A 14,088-nucleotide genomic window follows, 5' to 3' on the forward strand; every position below is an offset into this window, starting at 1 on the left:
AAGTGGCCAACAGACTCTCCAGATACCACCTCTCTCCACTGATGTGAAGTCAAGTGAGCTATGGTCTCCACTTAAAAATTTCTACCCTTATGGGGCGCCTGGGTGGCGCAGTCGGTTAAGCGTGCGACTTCAGCCAGGTCACGATCTCGCGGTCCGTGAGTTCGAGCCCCGCGTCAGGCTCTGAGCTGATGGCTCAGAGCCTGGAGCCTGTTTCTGATTCTGTCTCTCCCTCTCTCTCTGCCCCTCCCCTGTTCATGCTCTGTCTCTCTCTGTCCCAAAAATAAACGTTGAAAAATAAATAAATAAAGTTTAAAAAAAAAAAAATTTCTACCCTTAGTATTAATATTATAGCTTTTACTTAAGAAAATCAGTTTAAATACAGTAAAGCCCATTTTAAGTGAATCACAGATTATATTAGATGTTCTGCTTGAACAGCAAATAAACATGCTTGTTAAAAAAAAAAAAAAGTTATAATTTATTTAAAGAGAGAGCCTCATTAAACAAAGTGTGGGGTGGGGGGGAAGAGCTATTAGAGATTAACAGAGATTTAGACTTTACCCAATGCAATCAATGGGCAACCAAATGCAATGGGGGACACCTTGTTTAGATTCTATTGCATGGGGTGCCTGGCTGGCTCAGTCAGTACAGCATGCAACTCTTGACCTCAGGGTTGTGAGTTTGAGCCCCACATTGGGCACGGAGCCTACTTTAAAAAAATATTCCACTGTAGACAAACAGTGGGAGGCAGAATAATAGCCCCTCCCAAAGACATCCACATCTTAATCCTCAGAACCTGTGAATGTTACTTTTCATGGTCAGAGACTTTGCTGGTGTGATTATGTTAAAGATTTTAAAATGGGGAGGTTATTTTGGGTTATAATCACTTGGGTCCTTAGAAGCAGAGAACCTTTCCCAGCGGGGATCAGAGGGAGATATGACTATGGAAGGAAAGTCAAAAAGATGAAACATTGCTAATTTGGAAGGCAAAAGGGGACTAAGAACCAAAGAATGCAGGCTGTAGATGCTGGAAAAGGCAAGTAAACAGATTCTCTCCTAGAATATCCAGAAAGGAATGTAGTACCTTGATGTTAGCCCCAGGGATGCCCATGTCAGACTTCTGACCTAAAGACCTGGTAAGATAATGAATTTATATTGTTTGAAGTTACTAAATCTACAGTAATTTATTATAGAAACAATAGAAAAGAAATATAAAAACTCAAAAAGATATTTTGAGACAAACTAGAAGATTTAAACAGGGATCGGGTATTAAATGGAGTATTGAGGAATTAATATTAACTTTTGTTACAGTATGATAATAGTATCTGGGCTACCTTTTAAAACTTTTTGCTAGAGATGACATACTGAAATATGTATAGATGAAATGATACAATGAAAGCTGGGATTTGGTTTAAAAAACTGTTCCTTTACCTCCAAAAGGTGGGGGTATAGATAAGACATTAAAATTGGCAAAAGATTAGTTAATTGTTGAAGATAGGGGCTCATACTATTCTATTATTGTGTATACTTGAGATTTTTCATAGTAAGTTTTTTTTAAGTGAATTAACTTAGGAAAGAGTACCTGAATATTACAGATCAGCACTGTCCAAAACAATTTTCTGTGATGATGGAAATGTCCTGCATCTCCACTGTTCAATGCAGTAGCTACTGGCCATGGGACTGATGAGCACTTGAAATGAGGAACTGAAGTTTTAATTTTATTTAATTTGAATTAATTAAATTTAAATAGTCCCATGTTGGGGCTCCTGGGTGGCTCAGTCGGTTGAGCTTCTGACTTCTGCTCAGGTCATGATCTCACAGTCTGTGAGTTCAAGCCCCGTGTCGGGCTCTGTGCTGACAGCTCAGAGCCTGGAGCCCGCTTCGAATTCTGTGTCTCCCTCTCTCTCTGACACTCCCCCATTCATGCTCTGTCTCTCTCTGTCTCAGAAATAAACATTAAAAAAATAAATAAATAGTCCCATGTGGCTAGTGGCTGCAATATTACACAGTGCAGCTCTAGATATTAGAAGAGAGCCATGATGTCTTGTTATTAGAATTCAAATAAGTAAGCTTGTGAATCAAGTCAGCACACATCTGCTATTTTTGTCTGCCCAGCCTCTCTTTCCCTTTCTTCCTAATACAATCCAGCTCCTACCTCCCACCCTGATCACTTCTGGGGATTTTCTGTATTGGTAAGTGAAGTAGTACCCTCCATCAGTTGTATGACTAGAAACCTTAGAACTGCTATTATATTCTCTTCACACGCTGAGGTTTCTGAGAGAGTAAAATCAAAATTAGGACAAAGATGGACAGTCTTGATTCTCAAGTTCTTAGACCTAGTCAACCCTGGGGAGTCAATACCATCCTTACTTTCCCTTGTTTCAGCTGGATAAAAACAATAAATTCCTCTTTTGCTTATGTTATTTTTGAGTCAAGTTCTATCATTTGCAACCTACAATGTCCCACAAAAAACTTAACTCCATTTTTCCGTGCTACCATAATGGTGCACATGAATGTTGTCATGGATACTCTGAAGAGCATTAACAATGCTGAAAAGACAGGCAAATGCCAGGTTCTTATTAGGCCATGCTCCAAAGTCATCATCCGATTTTCAACTGTGGATGATGAAGCATGGTTACACTGACAAATTTGAAATCATCGATGATCACAGAACTGGGAAAAACTGTTGTGAACCTCATGGGCAGGTTAAACAAGTGTGGAGTGATCAGCCCCAGGTTTGATGTACAATGCAAAGATCTGGAAAAATGGCAGAATAATCTGCTTCTGTCCTGCCAGTTTGATTTCATTGTACTGACAACCTCAGCTGGTAGCATGGACCATGAAGAAGCAAGATGAAAATACACAGGAGGGAAAATCCTGGGATTTTTTTTCTCTAGGGATGTAATACATTCATGCAAATAAAATGTCTCACTGGACTCTTAAAAAAAACCCACAACAAAAAACACACACAAAACTAAACAAATGCCAGGGTCACTAGCAAAATAGTAAGATTAATGGCACTGCTATAGACTGAATTGTAACCCCCTAAAATTTATTACGTTGAAGCCCTACCCCCCACCCCCATCTGACAATATGGGAGATGGGGCCTTTAAAGAGGTGATTAAAGTTAAGGGGCACCTGGGTGGCTCAGTCGTCTCCAGTCGTGATCTTGTGGTTCGTGACTTCGAGCCCCACATCAGGCTCACTGCTGTCAGCCCGTCGGCACAGAGCCCGCTTCATATCCTCTCTGCCCCTCCCCTGCTTGTGCTCTCAAAAACAAATAAATATTTAAAAAAATAATAAAGAGGTGGTTAAAGTTAATGAAGCCATAAGGGTGGACCTCTGAACTGACAGAACTGGTAACCTTATAAGAAAAGAAACAAGACAGCTCTCTCAGGAAAAGTGAAGACACAGCAAGAAGGAGCTATCTGCAACCCAGGAAAAGTCCTCACCAGACCCCAATCATGCTGGCACCCTGATCTTGGACTTCTAGCATCCAGAAACGTGAGAAGGTAAACTTCTGTTGTTTAAGCTGCCCAGTCTATGATATTTTGTTACGGCAGCCCTAGCTCAGACAGGTACCAGTATAGCTCTCCTAGTGCCAGTTACTACCAGTTCTTTCAGGGTGAAGTTGACCCTGATTAGCAAAAATAGTAATATATTGACATTTTATTATTCCATTCCCATTCTTGATTTCAGCTTAGACTGGAGTAGCTTTTCAATTGGTTTTTACTTTTTTTAAGTAACAAAACGCTCTGCCCAGCTATCTTGAATCTCATCAAATCAGAAAAATTCTATCAATATAGAAAAAGTCTTTACTGAGATTAAGCAGCCAGAATTACATTACTAGTAATGGAGAGGAAAAGCTGATAAATCACATAGTCAAATTCAGGTATTCATCCTTTTAACTTTTGACTTTATTCCTTGTATCAACAGGTTAAGAAAGCAAAATTCTCTTACATATTGATTTATAGATAATGTTACAAGCAGCACACAAAACATTGTTTCACAGAGTAATATTCAGTGATTCCATTAAATGCAGTTTTAATCCTTATTTTAAACTAAGTGCAATAATTTAATACAATAAGCTGAACGCACACAAAACTTGTATATCCTGAACTACAAAAGTGGTTTCCACAACCATACATGGTTTAGTCAAGTACACATTTCCACAATGAACAAGTACTAACAAGTATGTTAATAAAACACTATCCTAAATGCTTATCCTGCCATCAGCTTTTTATTTTTATTTTTTTTTTATTTTTTTTTTTTAAATTTTTTTTTTTCAACGTTTATTTATTTTTGGGACAGAGAGAGACAGAGCATGAATGAGGGAGGGGCAGAGAGAGAGGGAGACACAGAATCGGAAACAGGCTCCAGGCTCTGAGCCATCAGCCCAGAGCCCGACGCGGGGCTCGAACTCACGGACCGCGAGATCGTGACCTGGCTGAAGTCGGACGCTTAACCGACTGCGCCACCCAGGCGCCCCCGCCATCAGCTTTTTAAGCAATACCTTCCTGTTACTGAAAACATTTATTTTTAGACGCTTTAATCTAACCTGGGAAAATGAGTTCTCTTAAAACTTGACAACTAGTATATTATAAGCTCAAAAGGTTTTAAATCAAAAAAGCCTTCCAATACGGAAGAATTCACATGAAACTTTTAGTTAAAAAAAAAAAAACCCAACATTCTTGTTATCTAAAGAAAAGAATATTAAACAACAAATATCTCAAGACAGATAAACATTCCTACAAAAGACTGTATTTTTTTGTATCTTCTCCCTAAAAAAAAGCAAACCAGCTATCTTTTAATAATCTCTTAGACTACTATAGTCTAAAAACTTTAGAAGACATGAAACACGTCTTAGCTATCATAGTCGAAGGTGCCCTTTAGATTTCATATATTAAACAGCCACAGTATAGCCTACACCTAATGGCACAAATACCTAATACATAAATACTACTTCATCATTTAGACAGTCAAAAGTCAGAAGGAACTGCATGGTTTGCAAGGTACTTCAACTTACATGTGGTCATTAAAACCCAGTAAGTAATTCAAGTATAGTAGTATAATGGCAGACAATTCAAGGCTCAAATATCACTCTAAAATTGAAGACATGAAAAAAAAAATGGAAAACTTTGTGTTCCTCCATCCTTCACCTTCATGGCTAGATATAGAGATGTTACAGTGGAAAATATACAGTTATTATATATGGTTTCCCCCAGAAGATAATGAAGCTTCAGAAAGTACAAAAGGTGTCAAGATCCATAGTTTGCCTCATCAAATGCTTTTCTAGCTCGTTTCAATTCTTCATTCATAGTAAGCAAGTCTTTAACCCTAGCAAACTTCCTTGGGTCCTTTCGAATCAAGAAGACGATATCTTCAACTTGTACCCGACCTTGTCTTCCGATTGACATTGCCTTGTGAGTCTATTACAAAAAAATAAATTAATTTTTAAAAATCTAATATTTTACTTTTTATTTGCATTTACTTAATACTGGTGAGTTTGAAGACTTTCTCTTCTATTTATAGCTATTCATTTGTGAATTGTGTTTATATTCATGTCCTTTGTCCACTTGCTACTGTGTTATAGCAATGCTTAATGCTTTATAGACATCTTTTAATACTAATGACATTAAAACTATCAAATTTATTGTTTCTTTTTTTTTGTTTTTTAGTATATCTAGTCCTTGTCTTCAATTTGTATAAAATAATTCTGTAATTTCATTGTAACTGCATATTTCGTTTAAGCTTTGTCTAATAACGAATAAATAGCGGTGAGTAAAAATAAACAGTGGTCAGTTTTCCCCTTAAATTCAAATAAATCTCATCTCCTATCATATATTCATCCTGTGCAAAAACAAAGGTTCGTCATAATATTATTTCTAAGGACTAAAAAAGGGGAAATTAAGTGTTTAATAAGGCATTAAATAAACAAATTTGGGTACATCCAACCAATTAATATTATGAAGCCATTAAAAATATTTATAGAATATTATGCAATGACATGGGGAAAATGTTCTACTTATGTAAGTGAAAAAGAAGGCTCTAAGACTAAATACATTATATGATTTCAATTTAATAAAGTTTAAAAATATGTGCAAAAAAACAAAAAAATATTCACCAAAATCTAAGCATTAGTTGTCTAGATGGCAGGATTACAGATTTCTATTTTCTCTCCTGTACTTTTTTATAATTCCTAAATTTAACAAATATTCTTTTTATAAATGGAAAAAAAATGTAATGCATACTGACAGGAATTTTACTTCTATTATTCTATACTAAGGAAATAATCCATAACACAGGGTAAAAACTCACAAGAACATAACCAAACTCAGTATTCCTATCCCTGTGAATATATCCAAGGAGGAGATGGGAGGACATTTCATGAATATGGTCATATCTATTTAGATCAAAATAATCTGTAACTAACTCATGCAAGAGAGAAATGGTTAAATATATTAGAAAACAATTTATTTATTTTTTTTTATTTTTATTTTTTAGAAAACAATTTAAATGAATTTCATCTAACTACTAAAATAATTGTGATTAGAATGTAGAAAATATGTATTATAAAACTCTGAGTAAAAGAAATGTTTACTATGATTACCACTATATGTAAGCACTGTACACATTTTTTTTTTTTAATGTTTATTTACCTTTGAGAGAGAGAGAGAGAGAGAGACAGAGTACGAATAGGGGATGAACAGAGAGAAAGAGGGAGACACAGAATCCCAAGCGGGCTCCAAGCTCTGAGCTGTCAGCACAGAGCCCGAAGCAGGGCTTGAACTTGTGAACGGCGAGATCATGACCTGAGCCGAAGTCGGACACTTAACCGACTGAGCCACCCAGGCGCCCCTTTTTTTAATTTAATTTTTTTTTTTTTAAGCACTGTATACATTTTTTTTTTTTTAATTTTTTTTTTTTCAACGTTTATTTATTTTTGGGACAGAGAGAGACAGAGCATGAACGGGGGAGGGGCAGAGAGAGAGGGAGACACAGAATCGGAAACAGGCTCCAGGCTCTGAGCCATCAGCCCAGAGCCTGACGCGGGGCTCGAACTCCCGGACCGCAAGATCATGACCTGGCTGAAGTCGGACGCTTAACCGACTGCGCCACCCAGGTGCCCCAGCACTGTATACATTTTTAAATAAATACTGGAAGGGGAGATCTTACATTAGATAATGGGATTATAGTTAGTATTTGTAAATTTTATTCTAGAATCTTATAATTATGTCCTTATAAATAAAATTCAGGAGAAGGTAGAATATTGTGTGTGCACATATACATGTGTATGTTTATATGTATATATCATATGTATATCTTAAATATTTTTTTTAACCTTATTTATTTATTTATTTATTTATTTATTTATTTACAGACAGTACTCAAGAGCGTGACCAGGGGAGTGGCAAAGAGAATGGGAGGGAGACAGAGAGACAATCCCTAGCAGGCTCAAGTGTGAACTCCCAAACCATGAAATCATGACCTGAGCGGAAACCAAGAGTCGGATGCTTAACCGACTGAGCCAGGTCATGATCTCCCCGTCCTAAGACAGAGCCCCATGTTTGGCTCCGCGATGAGGCATGGAGCCTGCTTGAGATGCTCTCTCCCTCTCCTTCTGCCCCTCCCCCATGCGCGTGTGTGTGCTCCCCTCCCCCTCTCAAAAATGAAATCTTAAAAAAAAAATTAACTAAGACAAATTACAAAAAAAAAAAATCTTACCATTTCAGTGATGAACTCTATGACAAGGTCTTCAAGAATATCCACTGACTCAGTATAAGGATTCTGGTCATCCCCAAACCCATACATCATACATCGCACTGCAAAAGAACAATCATTTTTGTTTACTTGAACAAATTTAAAAATTTTACCAATACCTTTTTCAAATTAGAAATGGACCAAATAAGACAAGATACTTGTATAAGCATATATTATATATTTGTTGTCTGCAAGTATGGATTTTGGTGTAAAAGACTTTTAACCACAATCTCATAACCAACTGTTCCTACAACTGTTCCTACCTGTCCTTCCCTACTAGGAACTCCTGTTCCCTCCCAGCCACTGAACCCTGATACCAATATTCTTTCCCTAATCTCTATTATCTATTCACCAACAACCCCAGAATACCTGTAACTAGGAAACTCCATGCCAGGGACAGGATGAGTAGCAATGGCTTAGCTCTTACTGGGAGTATTCTATGTGTGTATGGAGTGGGGGGGTGGGGGGAGTGGGCAGGAGGGGCAGGCAGGGGGGCATTGGAAAAGAGAAGGCAAAATCCTTTCTGATACTAACATAGGAAAAAGGACATGAGAGAAAGTACTCTAATTGCTTCTTATAGGAGGAACATGGTAATCAAAAGGAGAAAGCAAACTATGTGGAATCTTGACATTTCATTCCCTAGATCAATGCACTGCTAATAAAGTCCTTTCAGGCTTCAACCGAAAGAACCATAGAAAATGCAAAAGAGAAGAAAAGTCTAATACAGAGTAATAAAAATGGGTGCTAACAGCTAAAACTTACATAGACCTTACTATGTACCAGGGATATAGTTTTAAGCCTTTCACATACATAACTCATTTAAACCTCACAACAATCCTTTGAAGTAGATACTATTATTATCCCTATTCCATATAGATGAGAAAATGGAGGCACTGAGCTAAGTGATTTACCCAAGCTAAGTGATTTTCCACACAGACATAAGAGATGGAACCTCAGTCTGAATGCAACCAATCTTGCTCCAGAGTCAATATTCCTCCTCTTAACAGTATTACACTTCTTGGTAGTTTAAGGCAGATGGAATCCATGTGGATTCTCATCCTATAGTCTATAAACCCCCAGTTAGTCCATGGATAGGCTCTAAGAAATCCTCGAGGCCTTCTGAAATTAAATGCAAAAATTTTATACATTATTTGTGTGTGCGCATTTTTCTTGAAAGAACAATCTGTTCTTAACAGTTCAGAAAGGGGTATACAAATGTTAAAAAAAAAAAAAGGGTCACAGGTTGGAAATGTTTTGTATATGGATCTGAGTGGTGGTCATACGTAAATAAGTAAAATTCATTAAGCTGTTCATTTAAGACTAATACAATTTATTTTAAGTACAGTAAAGAAAAAAAAGGAACTCCTAGGATATTTCTAATGGAAGACATGAGGGGCACCTGGGTAGCTCAGTTGGTTAAGTGGCCAACTTCAGCTCAGATCATGATCTTGCAGTTCATGGGTTTGCGTCTCGCGTTGGGCTCTGTGCTGTCAGTTCAGAGTCTGGAGCCTGCTTAGGATTCTGTATCTCCCTTTCTCACTGCCCCTCCCCCACTCCTGCTCTGTCTCTCTCTGTCTCTCTCTGTCTCTCTCTCTCTCTTTTAAAATTAAATATTTTAAAACGTTAAAAAAAATAATGAAGGAATGAGTACATTAAGAATAATTCCTATTTAGGAGAAGCAAAAGCTGGTAGAACTGAAAGGAGAATTGAATAGATCAAGCCTAGGGAAGAAAAGAATGGGGCGACTTGGAAGTTAGCCTGGGACAGAGGTATCCCTAGAGTTTAAACTGGTAAGAGCCTTTATGTCCAGATACAGGGAGTAGAAAACAAGTTTTTTTTTTTCCTCTTTTAGATTCTGACAACTTTGCTTTTTTTTTTTTTTCTGAGATAATTTCAGACTTACAGAAGAGTTGCAAAAAATAGTAGAGTTCCCAAATACCCTACATCCACCTTCCCCTTATTTTAACATCTTATATAACCAAAGACATTTATCAAAACTAAGAAATTAACATTGGTACAAATATAGAACTTACTCAGATTGTACCAGTTTTTCAACTGATATCCTTTTTCCATTTCAAGATCCCACGTTATTTAATTACCATGCCTCTTTACTTTTCACTGATCAGTGACAGTTCCTCAGACTTTTCTAGTCTTTTATGACCTTGACACTGTGGAAGATTCCTTGTTAGTTATCTTGTAGAATGTTCCCCAATTTGGGTTTGTCTGGTGTTCTTTCATTATTAGGCTGTGGGTACCCATTAGTAGAAAGGATACCATAGAGGTGATGTGCTCTCTTAACTGACTGAGCCACCCAGGCGCCCCTGATGTGCAATCTTAATGCATCACGTGATGTTAATATATATTACTGGTGATGTTGACTTTGATCATTTAGCTAACATTTTAGACATTACTTGTCTGCCAGGATTCTCCATTGTAAGCTTACTATTTTTCCTTAAATATTTTGAGTAAGATACTTTGTCATGAACATTTTGATGGGCACAATTCACCAGTATGTATGTAAACTGCACTTGGTTAAAAGGTTTGTAAAGATACAAATACCAGTGAATGCTTTGAAACTTTGTGTTATAGTAGCAAAAAATTTTTTAAGAAGAAGATTTAGGAGAACAGATCTTGGCCAGTAACAGATATCAAGATTCAGGTAAGACCAGAAGGCTGTGAAAATTCCAAATTCTTACCATCACAAAAATAAAGCAATTCAAGTAGAACAAAGGTTTCTGCTAACAATTGACTATGCAAACATCACACTGAGATGCTCTAGTGTGGGAATCCCCTTCTTATGCAGATTAAGAAGCAAAAACACATACAAATGGAGTAAACAGTATCAGAGATGGATTAAACAGTGGTCAGCTTTAGGTGAGAAATTGAGATATGGAGGATTTGAGTCATTAAAAATATAAAAATAAAAAGACATACTGCCTGCAGTCTCAAGAGCATTTGGAAACGACTGAGCCTGACCCAGCATAAATAAACCATATATTCATTTGTTAATACTCAGCCATAACTATATGTAAAGGACACAGGTTGGAGAGTGCATTCTCACAGTGCCTTTCATGGGCTGGCTTTGACCATCACTAGACACAGCAGCTCTTCCACTTACTTGCCAAAAAGGGTCAAACCTGTCTATTGAGGGAATACACTAGAGAACCAATCAATACATGCCATGTATGCCTTACATGCCACTGTAATTTCCATGCCACTGTAATGCCTTACACTGTTCACCATTTTTCTGTATTTTCCAATGCCTTAGTCCACAGCCCCAACTTAATTCCTACCCTCAGCACCTGTTCCAGGATCCATTATAATTTTTGACTTACAGTCAAAGGAGTCCCTGCTCCTACTGCTGCAATAGTAAAGGACATAAAAAGTAATGGAGGTATGTTCTTAGTCCCTGAGTTGAAACACTGATCACATTTCCTCATTTTAAAAAACTGTGTATTAAAAAAAAAATGTGGGGGAACCTAGGTGGCTCAGTTGGTTGAGTGACTGACTCTTGATTTCAGCTCAGGTTGTAGTCAGTCCCAGGGTCATGGGATTGAGCCCCAAGTTGGGCTCCACACTGAGCGTGAAGCATGCTTGAGTTTCTTTCTTTCTCTCTCTCTCTCTCTCTCTCTCTCTCTCTCTCTCCCCCTCTCCCCCTCTCCCCAGCATGTGTGTTCTCCCCAGCATGTGCGTTCTTTCTCTCTCTAAAATAAAAATTTTTCAAAATGTGTACACACAAAACCCACCTACCCACATACAAACATATAAATTGGGGTCAGGATCATTACTATCCATGATTCACAAGTTAAACAATCTTACAGGCAAGTCTGAGAATATTGTCCCTACAGAGAAACACATTCAAAACATTAATCTACTTTGAACAAACATGTCCAAAAGTTTTTATCATCTATAATTAAATCATTGTCAAATATTACTTACATTCTTTAGAAAAAAGTCTCTTCCTTTTACCCTGTCCACCTTCTGCACCTCCTCCAATTTCTTCACTTTCTTCCTCAAACTGTAAGTTAAAAATGTATATACAGAAATGTCAAGCACTGCATTTGATTTTTAAGCAATTAACATTAATTTTTTTCCACTCTCAACACTAATTATCATGCCAGAAAGCCTAAAACATGCAGCAAAAAAATCATGAAACCTTAGCATTTTAGGAGCCTTAAAGACTATCCAGTCCAACTTCCCACTCAATGCAGGAATGGCTCCTACAATGTCCCTAACAAATAATTTTACTGCCTCTGCTGGAAGCGTTTCAATGACCGTACTTTTTTTTTTTTAAACCAACTAGTTAGCCTATTACTACACAGTTTCACTGTTAAGAGTGAATCGAAGTAAGTAAAACTATCTTTATTTTTTATTAAGCATTGCTTATACAGTGCCAGGAACTTTCTTCAAGTAAGCCTTAACCCCATTTTACGACACGAAAACCAAGGCTCAAAGTTAAGTAACTTGCTCATAGATAATAGAGATTTTGAAACACAAATTCCCTGACTTTCGGTCCATTATTCCCACTACTTTACAGTAAGTATATAGTTTTGCTACTAGTTGAAGTGTTGGTTCATAATGAGAGCTAAAAATAATTAGCTTCGTCCTATGATGATTCTCCAGGCGATTCAAAGAGTGTCTGACAAATAGAGACCAAAAGCAAAGGGCAAGGGGCCACCTTCCCACTCTTCACGTCCTGCCCCACACACTAACAGATGAATCGGGAGGGAAGGGCTAGCACGGCGTGAAGTCCCCGAACTCTCTCCAGTGAATTCGCGAAGGAAAACCTCGAGTGACTCTGAACTCGAGTTCCACTTCTGCACCCCAGGGAGTGAAGAAAGGACTGGGTTGTAACAGTGGTGGTCACTCACGGTAGGATCTTCCTCCTCGTCTGCCATGCCACCAGCCAGCTTACAGAGATCAGCCGCCTCGCTCCCAGCGGGTTTTACTATATCCGCGGCCTCACTTCCGGTGACGCGCAGGGAGGGGCGGGGCGAGACGGAGCCTAGTCCCGGCCGGCCAGCTGGAGTGGAAAATGCGCCGAGACAAACTAACAGGGGACCCAAGCCGAGTTTAGGGAGAGAGGGATGAGCTCTAGGCTCTGTGTTCAAGATCACAGATTAATTAAACATTCGCAAAGTAAAGGGGGCGTGTATCTCCTTGTGACCCTGAATTTGCTTCTACATATCGAATCACCTCTTCCTGATTTGGGGCTGTGTAGTTATGCATCGTTGGGGGTCCTAGCAGTCCTTGGGCTGCCCGAAGAGTGTACTTAAACGATTTTAACAACTTTCAGTTACACTATTATTAATTGCCAAGCACTATACCGGTTATCGGGTGTGTTTTTCTAAGCTACTAGTTTTTAAGGGGGTGATACTACCCCTTAGACTGAGGATTCAATATTTGTGCGGAGTTTTTTGATCAGAACAGTAATTGGGAAAAACACTGGCGTTAGAAGGCTAAAGGTAGGGATATAAAATGTTATGCAATGCAAGACACGATACCACACAAGGAAAAGTTGTTCCACAATGTTTCTGAATGTCCTGCTAAACATTCATGCAAGTGAGAAATCTGTAATTATCTGAACCTAGAACCTTTGTTAAAATATAGACACAAAGCATGTCCTATGCTTTTAACTTACATTTAATTTTCTAGGAATGAAACTATGAGATAATAGAAAAAAATATTTATGGGTCTCTGCTGCCAGTTTCTGGCACAGAACTCCTAAAACCCTTGCAATTTCCTTGGTGATGAGAGCATAGGAGCATGTTTTGTTCTTATGAGGCAATTTAGGATGGGATCCTAGATGGGGGCTGGTCACCAGAAAGACCAAGCCATGATTAGAAGGTTGGGGTTTTCAGCCCCAGCTCCCATTCTCCAGACGGGGGAGGGAAGCTGGAAATGTAGTTAATAATTGATCATGCCTACATGAGGCATAAAAATCCCAATAGTAGGGGTTTTGGAGAGCTTCCAGGTTGGGGAACATACCCACCTATGAAGAGAATGACACACCCCCAACTCCACAAGGACAGAGAAGCTCTTTACTTAGGACCCTTCCAGACCTCGCTCTCATCATAGGCTGTTCATCTAAGTAAATGTTTCCATTAGTTCTGTGAGGTGTTCTAGCAAATAAATCCAAGGGGGAGGAAGTCATGGGAACCTCTGATTTATAGCCAAGTTGGACAGAAGGTGGGGACTCTGGCACCTACTACTTGTAATTGGCATCTAAAGTGGGAAGCAGTCTGGTGGAACTGCACTCTTAACTCATGGGATCTAATTGAATTAAATTAGACTTGAATTAAATTGAATTAAATTGTAGGACACCCAGCA

The 14,088-nt window shown here is 38.3% G+C and overlaps 1 protein-coding gene and 1 pseudogene across 1 annotated transcript; one reads left to right on the forward strand and one right to left on the reverse strand.

The window, feature by feature from the left end:
- Positions 1-1,918: 1,918 nt before the first annotated feature.
- Positions 1,919-2,919, forward strand: LOC123596836 (annotated as a pseudogene).
- Positions 2,920-4,768: 1,849 nt separating this feature from the next.
- Positions 4,769-12,751, reverse strand: TAF13 (TATA-box binding protein associated factor 13). Its single transcript, XM_045478532.1, has 4 exons — positions 12,630-12,751; positions 11,698-11,776; positions 7,723-7,820; positions 4,769-5,426 (listed from the first exon to the last, which is right to left on the reverse strand). Exons 1-4 carry the CDS (start codon positions 12,654-12,656, stop codon positions 5,256-5,258), a joined length of 375 nt encoding a protein of 124 aa, XP_045334488.1. The 5' UTR covers positions 12,657-12,751; the 3' UTR covers positions 4,769-5,255.
- Positions 12,752-14,088: the final 1,337 nt, after the last annotated feature.

Source organism: Leopardus geoffroyi, chromosome C1 (genome assembly GCF_018350155.1).
Source record: "Leopardus geoffroyi isolate Oge1 chromosome C1, O.geoffroyi_Oge1_pat1.0, whole genome shotgun sequence".
NCBI classification, from domain to species: domain Eukaryota; kingdom Metazoa; phylum Chordata; class Mammalia; order Carnivora; family Felidae; genus Leopardus; species Leopardus geoffroyi.

Excerpts from the sequence above, each read along its gene's own strand:
- TAF13 (XM_045478532.1), bottom strand. The coding sequence starts at position 12,656 with ATGGCAGACGAGGAGGAAGATCCTACC. Across the intron at positions 11,777-12,629 it reads ACGAGGAGGAAGATCCTACC|TTTGAGGAAGAAAGTGAAGA; the intron begins GTGAGTGACCAC and ends TTTAACTTACAG. Across the intron at positions 5,427-7,722 it reads TAGAGTTCATCACTGAAATG|ACTCACAAGGCAATGTCAAT; the intron begins GTAAGATTTTTT and ends TTTTTGTAATAG.